The sequence below is a fragment of the Scyliorhinus canicula genome, chromosome 19 (assembly GCF_902713615.1).
Source record: "Scyliorhinus canicula chromosome 19, sScyCan1.1, whole genome shotgun sequence".
Taxonomy (NCBI): domain Eukaryota; kingdom Metazoa; phylum Chordata; class Chondrichthyes; order Carcharhiniformes; family Scyliorhinidae; genus Scyliorhinus; species Scyliorhinus canicula.
The window spans coordinates 25,763,076-25,772,354 of NC_052164.1; the positions used below are offsets into that span (position 1 = coordinate 25,763,076).

At 44.9% G+C, this 9,279-nt stretch overlaps 1 protein-coding gene across 2 annotated transcripts in view; it reads right to left on the minus strand.

Annotated features, from left to right (window-relative positions):
- Positions 1-6,258, minus strand: part of LOC119954521 (beta-1,4 N-acetylgalactosaminyltransferase 2-like) — a 46,091-nt gene extending 39,833 nt beyond the window's left edge. The window contains exons 1-2 of one of the 2 annotated variants that reach the window (XM_038779814.1): positions 6,182-6,258; positions 4,732-4,946 (exon numbers count right to left, since the gene is read on the minus strand). In XM_038779814.1, coding sequence (XP_038635742.1) covers positions 4,732-4,754 — 23 coding nt within the window. In that variant the 5' untranslated portion in view covers positions 4,755-4,946; positions 6,182-6,258. Of the gene's footprint in view, positions 1-4,276; positions 4,500-4,731; positions 4,947-6,181 lie in introns of those variants that run through there. The other variant, XM_038779815.1, reaches the window with a different exon arrangement.
- Positions 6,259-9,279: the final 3,021 nt, after the last annotated feature.

Consider the following 9,279-nt stretch of genomic DNA (forward strand, 5'->3'; position numbering starts at 1 on the left):
AGAATCACCCAATCTATGTCCCCCAAGTCATTTTTTAGGAAGGTCAATCGGTTTGTGTGGGTGGGGAAGACCCTGCAGGTCAGGTGGGCTTTCTTGGAACAGGGGTTGGCGTTGCTGAATATGCTGAACTATTACTCGGTGGCAAATATTGCTATGGTTAGCAAATGGGCCGTGGGGAGGGGTCGGTGCGGCTGCCGGTGGAGGCGGCATCATGTAGGGGTATATATTTGAGGACTTTGTTGTTGGCGCCCTTGCCGTTCTCGTCGGCCAGGTACTTGGGGAGCCCAGTGGTGGTGTCGGCCCCAAGGGTGTGCGGACAGTGGAGGCAGCATCTCGGCCTGGAAGGTGCCTTGGTGTGGGCATCGATCTGTACAAACCATAGGTTTGCATGTGCGGAGCTGGATGCGAGGTTTAGGTGGTGGCAGCAGGCAGGGATTGGGTGTTTTAGCCACTTGTTTACACGGGGCAAATATGGGGGGTTTGAGGACCTCGAGGAAGTGTATAAGTTGCCATGGGGAATGGCTTTAGGTACCTGCAGGTTCAGGGCTTTGTAAGGAGAGAGATGTTTTGTTATGCTCTTGATGTAGTATAAGCTGCTTCCTTGATGTGCGCTATGACAAAGGAAGGTTCAGACTTGGAGATAGCTTTAACACATTTATTAAACTGTTAACAATTCTCCTACTTGGATTCGACTCTCCTGTTAATCCTGCTATAGCTACTCAGACTGACGAACCAGTCTGCTACAATCCACGTGGTGGGTGTGATGTGTTTCAAATCAACCCTGTGTACTCACTGAGTATCTCCACTGGAAAGAGAAAGATCATGTGTGCTGTGTCCTTATACATGGGTTGACGTAATGCCCTCCTGTGGTAGTGTCACCTCTTGTGTCGTGAATGCCCATTGGTCGTGTCTTATCTTACTGACCTATTGGTTGAATGTCCATGTGTCAGGTCTCTGGTGCTCCCTCTAATGTCTATCTAGTCTATGTGTATTTACATTAACTCCTTGTGTATTTACAGTGATGCATATCACCACAAGAGGTGCCATTCTTTCCTTGGCTGCCGCGCCCGGGGTTGCAGGACAAGGTACTGTCAAAGGACAAAATTAGGGAGGAGAAGGTGTCAGATGTCAATAAGGAGTTGATGGAGTGGGTGGGAGCCCTGGTGGGGGATATTAAGTGTAAATGGGAGTAAAATCTGGGAGGGAAGGGGGCGGGACTGAGAACTCTGGGGCGGAGTTAAACCCGTCCTCATGTGCGAGGTTAAGCCTCATCCATTTTAAAGTGGTGCGTTGGGCTCATATGAAGGTGGCGAGGATGAGTAGGTTCTTTGGAGGGGTAGAGGTTAGGGGTTGGCGATGTGGGGAGGGGGGGTCCGGGTTTGAGGGGATTCTGGCAGGGATTCTCGAACGTGATATCCGAGGTGTTGGGTGTGGAGGTGGTTCCGCGTCCAGAGGTGGCGATATTCGGGGTGTCGGAAGACCCGGGCCTCCAGGGGGTGAGAGAGGTCGATGTTTTGGCCTTTGCCTCCCTGATAGCCTGGAGATGGATCTTGCTAGGGTGGCGGGACTAGGAGCTGCCAAAAGCGGCAGTGTGGGTGAGTGACCTGGCAGAATTCCTGAGTCTGGAGGTCAAGTTCACGTTGAGGGGATTGGCAGAGGAATTCACCCGGAGGTGGAAGCCGTTTATTGATTTCTTTACGGTTTGAGGGGCCAGCAATGGTCTGTAGCTGAGCAGGTTGCAGCGCTTTGGGTGCAGATCCGGGTACCTTTAAGACGAGGTGAGTGTTTCAGCCTCAACCACCGATACAGCCAGTGGATTCCAGACATCTAGCACCCTCTGGGTGAAAAAGCCTTTTCCTAATGCCTTCTCCAATCCTTCCGCCAATCACTTTAATGCTTCCTGATAATTGACCCCTCAGCTCGAAGAAACAATTATTTCCTGTCTACCCTGTCTTGGCCCCTCATAATTTTGTACCCATTCATGAGATCACCACTTAGCCTTCTCTGCTCTGAGGAAAACAACATGAGCCTCACCAACCTCTCTTCATAGTGGCAATTTTCAAGCGGGAAAGGTCAAAAACGAGTTTCATGCACCGTTTTGCAATTCACTCTACCTGCTCCTGATGGCGAAATCCGGATCTCACCCAAAAATGGCGAGAAGCCCATTAAGTTTAATTTACATTCATATCAATCTCATTAGCAATATTGAAGTTTTTAAAAAAAAATAATTTTTATTCAAATGCTCACATTTTCACAAAAAAGAAAACAATAACAGAAAATTCTAAGAACAAAAAAACAACCCCCCCGCCGTAAATACAAGAGAAACAATAAATTAACGCCCGTCATTGGCAAAAAACAGATATTCAACCCAAAACAAAAACAAAGAGACAAGCCGCCCCCCCCCCCCCCCCCCCCCCCCCCAGGTTGTTGCCGTTCTGCCAGGAGATCTAGGAATGGTCGCCATCTCCTGAACAACCCCTGCACTGACCCCCTTAGGGCAAATTTTACCCTCTCCAATTTAATAAACCCCGCCATATCGTTGACCCAGGCCTCCACGCTTGGGGGCCTCGCATCCTTCCACTGAAGAATCCTCCGCCGGGCTACTAGGGACGCAAAGGCCAGAACACCGGCCTCTTTCGCCTCCTGCACTCCCGGCTCCACTGCAACCCCAAATATTGTGATTCCCCAGCCTGGATTCTAACACCCTCGATACCGTCCTAGCTACACCCTTCCAAAATTCCCCCAGCGCTGGAGATGCCCAGAACATGTGGACATGGTTTGCTGGGCTCTCCCGAGCACCTAATACATCTGTCCTTGGTCCCAAAAAACCAGCTCATCCTTGTCCCGGTCATATATGAGCCCTATGCAGTACCTTAAACTGTATGAGGCTAAGCCTCGCACACGAAGAGGAGGAGTTCACTCTTTCTAGGGCATCCGCCCACGTCCCCTCAATCTCCTCACCCAGCTCCTCCTCCCATTTATCTTTCAGCTCCTCCACTGAGGCCTCGTCTACCTCCTGCATCACCTGATACACTTCCGAGATCCTCCCCTCTCCAACCCATACCCCCGAGAGCACCCTGTCCTGGACCCCACGCGGCGGCAGCAGGGGGAACCCCACCACCTGACAAACTCCCTTAAGCGAGATTGAAGTTGAATGCAGGAGCCTCCTGGTAGTTACCTCAAATCCCAGCAAGAAGTTACACGGGTATCGTTTAGAACTCCTCTACAAAAATAGGGATCTGATGCAATGGCTACTGAGGGGAAGTAAGGAGGTGAGTCGCCCACTTCATTTACAGGCATGCAAAGTCAATGCATTAGAGTGTGTTCCCTAGTGCTCTGGGGGTTGGGGTGTGTGTGTGTGTGTGTGTGTGTGTGGGGGGGGGGGGGTGGTGTAGAGCCTTAGGGGGGTTGGGGTTGGAGGGTGCTAGGTCGCAGGTTACTCCTGGGCGGGGGGGGGGGGGGGTGGGCAGGAGCTGTGAGGGGGCTTTGCATCTATGAGACCTCCAAGCCATCTTTAAATCTTGTGGAGACCCATAGGAGGGGTAACCACAGCTGTAGCCTGTCTGTCCTACCAACACTTCCAGGACTGAGCCCTGCTGCAGCTACTCGTATGAAAGTTAATTTCACCCCCTTTGACTGTGAGCAGCCTCTAGTCAAACGTCAAAGAGTTTTCAAATTGACCCCCATTCCATTCTTTTACTCCATGGCCCTGAACATTTTCCTCTTCATGCATTTACCCAACACCTAGTTTCAGATGAGTCTAACACCCAAGGTGGGAAAATTGCATTTTCACAAAAATACATGTTAGCTCGGGTGGGGAGATTGTGCCATAACCGGTTCCCTTTTGATAATTACTGTTGAATTTACCTTCAAACCCTTTCAAACAACCTTTCTGCTAAAAAAAAACACATTCTCCTCTTCTGTTCACTTTGCTAATTAGCAATAGCAATGACAGTGGCAACAATTTATCCTTTTATTTATTCTTGCTCTATCAAAACCGCACATAATTCTGAAGATGTTACTTAAAACTCCCTTTTGTGCTTCTCTGTCGGGTGGGAAAGGTTTAAATATCCTCATCTGCATTATGTTGCTCGACAAACCAGTGCAGGTTAGGCAGCATCTAAACTCAGCTTGTATTAAAATACATGTCCTCTCCATTCCCTCCCACCCCATCCTCATCTTTAAATAACCAGTGGAAAAGAATATCAAAATTAAGAGCAAAAACAGGTTCATAGTATCGTAGAGTGATACAGGACAAAAAAAAAAGGATTAGTACCTCATATGCTCGCTTCTTCAAAGAGTTTGCGAATTGACCCGTTACGTTCTTGAGCGTTGAAATGATTGAGTCAGTGCACCAAAGAACACCTAGTTTCTGACTAGTTAAGATCTATTAAATTACAATAAAGTGGGTAGAAAACTAATACTACAAATGAACAGCAAACTGTTAACTAGAATACGAGAGCTAATTCAAACGAGAGCTAATTCAAAACACAACTATCCACGACAACTCCTCACCCAGACTCACGAGGTCGCAGTCTCATGGTGTCGTTCTACTACCACCTGCTTTGGAGGTCTAACGTACCAACATACAGAATTGCTTATGCATATCAATACAACTCCCATACCATGCTTTTACCCCAAATATTTTCCTCTTCATTTATTTACCTAACACCTTTTATTTTAATAGCTGCTTCCAGTTCCGTTGAGAATGCAATCCATGCAACAACTCACCGTATACCCATTACTTTCTTCATGTCACCACTGGATCTTCTGCCGAATAGTTCAAATTGGTGTGCTCAGATCAATTATCTTTCCTGTGTGAATGTTATTTGTCCTTCATTACTTTTTACCAGGTTCCTTAAGACTTTGAACACCTCCACCAAATCTTCCTTTAGCTTTCTGGTATAACTTTTTCACATCATGCGATCTCTGTACCCTCCCTTCACCTTTAAATGGTTTCAAGAATGCAGACAAACTGGATTTTTAATTTGAAGGACTTTTGCAGACCAAAATCGCAATGCGAGTAAGACAATATCTAAACTCTTGTATATTAAAAAAATACATTGTCTGTCTCTCCGTTCCATTCTGCCCCATCTTTAAACAACCAGTGGAAAAGAATATCAAAATTAATAGCAAAAACAGGTTCAAAGAATCGTAGAGTGATACAGAACAGAAATGATGATAAGTACGTCATACGTTCGCTTCTTCAAAGAGTTTTCAAATTGACCCCTATACGTGCTTTTACCCCGTGGCCCTGAACATTTCCCTCTTCATGTATTTACCCAACACCTAGTTTCAGATGTCTAACAGTCAAGATGGGAAAATTGCCTTTGTACAAAAATGCATGCTATCTAGGGTGGGGAGATTGTGCCATAACCCCTTTTGATAATTACTGTTGAATTTACTTCCACACCCTTTCAAACAACCTTCCTGCTAACTCATTCTCCTCTCTGTTCATCTTGCTAATTAGCAATGTCAATGGCAACAATTTTTCCTTTTATTTATGCTTGCTCTATCAAAACACCACATAATTCTGAAGATGTTACTTAAAACTCCCTTTTGTGTTTCTCTGTCTGTAGGGTGGGGAAGATATCCTCATCGGCAACATGCTTCTCGACAAACCAGTGCAGGGAAGGCAGTATCTAAACTCAGCTTGTATATAAAAATATACATTTTCTCTCCAATCCCTCCCACCCCACCCTTATCTTTAAACAACCAGTGGGAAAGAATATCAAAATTAAGAGCAAAAACAGGTCCATAGTATCATAGAGTGATACAGGACAAAAAAAGAAGATTAATACCTCATATGCTCGCTTCTCCAAAGAGTTTTATAATTGACCCCCATATCATGCTTTTACCCCGTGGCCCTGAACCTTCATGTATTCACCCAACACCTTTTATTTTAATAGCTGCTTCCAATTCCATTGAGAAAAATGCAATCCATGCAACAACTCACCATACACCCATTACTTTCCTCATATTACCCCTGGTTCTCCTGCCAAATAGTTCAAATTGGTGTGCTCAGATCAATTATCTTTCCCGTGTGATAGACGTTTGTCCTTCATTACTTTTTATTGAATTCCTTAAGATTTTCAACACCTCCATCAAATCTTCCTTTCACTTTCTTGTCTGGAAGAGAGTATAACTTTTCCACACTTTTCACATCATGCGATCACTGTACCTTTCCTTCATCTTTAAATGGTTAGAGGAATGCAGACAAACTGGATTTTTAATTTGAAAGACTTTTGCAGACCACCAGGAGAGTTTTCAGTAGAGTTTGACTGTTTTCAGTAAAAAGTATTTTTAAAAAAAAACTTTTAAGGTATTTGCAATATCCATCAGATCCCAGTCGGATCTGTTTTATCGGTTCCAGCTTTGGCTGACTTTATGTAGAACTAAACGATGATCTATCCTGGCTCACCACCCACTTAGCAGAGAAGCTCGTATTCTGCGAGACTCACGAGGATAGTGATTGCTCCCACCATGTAAACCTCATGCTGGCTATCACAAAGACATTATCCAAATATCTCGTTTATCACAAGGGGTGATCTTGCACTTCACCACACAAATGTGACTAAGACTCCACACTGAACATTTAAAAAAATATTTGTTTTTAAATTTATTTTTTAAATTTCGAGGACTCAATTATTTATTTTCCAATTAAGGGGCAATTTAGCATAGCCAATCCACCTAACTTGCACATCTTTGGGTTCCGGGTGTAGAAGTCAATATTTTTCCCGCTTCTGGACTGTGGTAGAAAGATTCAACAACGCTCGTTATGGAAAAATAACAAGACTTTATTTTCAAACAGACTGCATGCAGTTTTGGCTGAAAGTTGAGGTCGGAGAGCAGGGAGTGTCACTGCTGATTCCTACTCAAGTCCGTGCTTTCACAGAAAGTTAGCTCAGTATTTACACATTATCAGAATCAGGACATCAATACAAACATAAGCAATATCATAAAACAGGCGTCACCTTGCTGACCTTATCTTGACGTATTTAGACTGCTTTGGGTTATAACGAGTTAGTCTTATCAGAATTGGCGGAGCTCAGGCATTTCGGATCAGCTTGACCTTCTCTGATCTTATTCAGGCTTTAGGTCATGCAAAGTCAGCTTTTCTTACATTGTACCCAGTAGTTGACCAGTTTTCCCATCATGCCATTACTTACTTCGTACAACATCACATTCCTTCCTTTTGTCATATCATGACAATTGGTCAAATGGGCACATCCATGACTTGATTGAAAATGCATTTACACAAGCAGGCAAGCAATCCTATCCCTAGCAGTAATAGTAGTAGAATGAAGGCCTTAAAAATCCAATCAAATAATCCGTGACCCAACCATCCGAGCCAACCCGGCGGGTTATAGTCATGAAATTCACTGCCAATCTCTTGAAGTTGATCAGCCTGTCTCTTAATATGGTCGGCCAGGTTAGTGATATTTTCAGAGCCATCTGGAATATAAGTGCAGCACTCTTGGCCTACAATAACGCACGTTCCTCCCTGCGAGGCTAACAGATAATCCAAAGCCAGTTGATTTTGTAATGCCACGGTCCGGACAGCCACCAGCTCAGCTGAGACCTCGGCCAGTGCCTGTCTAGTTTCCCTGGCTTCTGCTGATGTTACGTTCGCCAGTTGTTCCAATGCTGAGGCCATGTGAATCAGTTCGTCGGATGCCTTGCCCGTTCCATATAATGGAAAGGCCATCATGAAGAACTGTTCCGTTTTAGTAATAGACTTTTTGGCTCGTGAGAGGGAATGCTTAAGGGTGGGTAGGTGACGCATTTGAGGTACGACATATCCCAAAAAAAAGGATCCTGTCCAATCAATAGGGAGCCATGCTTTAGTGCCGCATATGAAATATGTTCCATTATAGGCCGTAAAATCATCAGCTAGCGCCATCTAGAGGATGGGGGATGTCTGGCCCCATGAGCTGTTAGAGGTTATATTTCATACCTTGGACCAATCACAGTTAAACATGCCCTTGTTGGATATGCCTGGTACTGGTCCTTGCCAGTCAACTGTAAGGTTGCACCTACTTCGCCCCATCCACTTCCCTTTCCCTGATTTGTTAAAACACATGGAACCTTGAACATTATTTGAGTGGACAGTGAGGGAGGGTGGAGTCAGGGCATGATTGTAAGCAGGTTGTTATGAAGCCAAAAATTTACTCATGTCACAGCCAGCCGATCTCCATATTTCCATATCTCCCCTATCTCCCCTGTTTGATTCTGTCGTAAAATCCATTCAACTGTCTCTGCGGTATGAAAGGGGAGGGATTGGAGAGGTATTCCTTCCCTCGAATGGACGGGAATGTGGGTACAAACCCAACACTTACTTATATTCAATTTTTCAGATTAAAGATATGACATATATAAATAGGTATTAGAATGCGGTTCCCGGGTAGTTAGTTTTTCTACTACCGAGTGGCCATTAAGGCTAAATAGTCCAGAGAGTCCAAAAATTATAATGAAGATCTTCATCCTGGGTTCTCGTCTGCGTTGGAAACTATCTTCTCGCAATCGGATAGATGTATCCAATTGGAACGTCCTTCAAGCTTGACCGAAGTTGGTGTTGTCAGTAGTACCAGGAAAGGTCCACTCCAGCGTTGTTCTAGTTTCTTTCTGTCCCAATTTTTCACCAATACGTAATCTCCGGGTTTGATTGATTTGAGGGTGTCTGCCAACGGGGTTGAAATCTACCTTGTCGTACGCAATCCCTAGCGTAGTGGCCTGGCCGTTGGCAGTTGAAGCAAGTGACATTGTATTTATAAATTGTTTGCGTGCTCATCCTCATGAGCAACCAAGCCGTGCAATGGGTCACTATATTCTCTCATCTGGACTCTATCAGGTGTTTTAATAGCTGTGCCCAAGGGTCATTAATCTTTTGTAAGACATCCTGCAGTTCAAAAAATTTTTTTTAACAGTGGTACTCTAAGGGTTAACGTTCAGCTGCCAGCATAGAAAACAGACACGGAGCGATCGGGCGCAGGCTCAGAAGTTATTAAATTTTGCAGCTGGTGAGCTCGTATTTGAGACAGTTCTATAAACATTCCATTATCAATGCGATGTATTACCGCTCCTAATTTGCAGAGTGTCTGCCTGCCTAATAGGGTCAGGTGTCTCTAGTTGCAGTACATCCTTCCTGGGGGCTAAATGCTCCTTGGCCGCTTGCATGATAGCCTCTTTCCCTCTATTTGCTAACCAGTGTTCGAGGGACTCATTTCCTTCATTCAAATGATTATCATTATTGGGAACCCAGCCCCCATTTATGCCGGG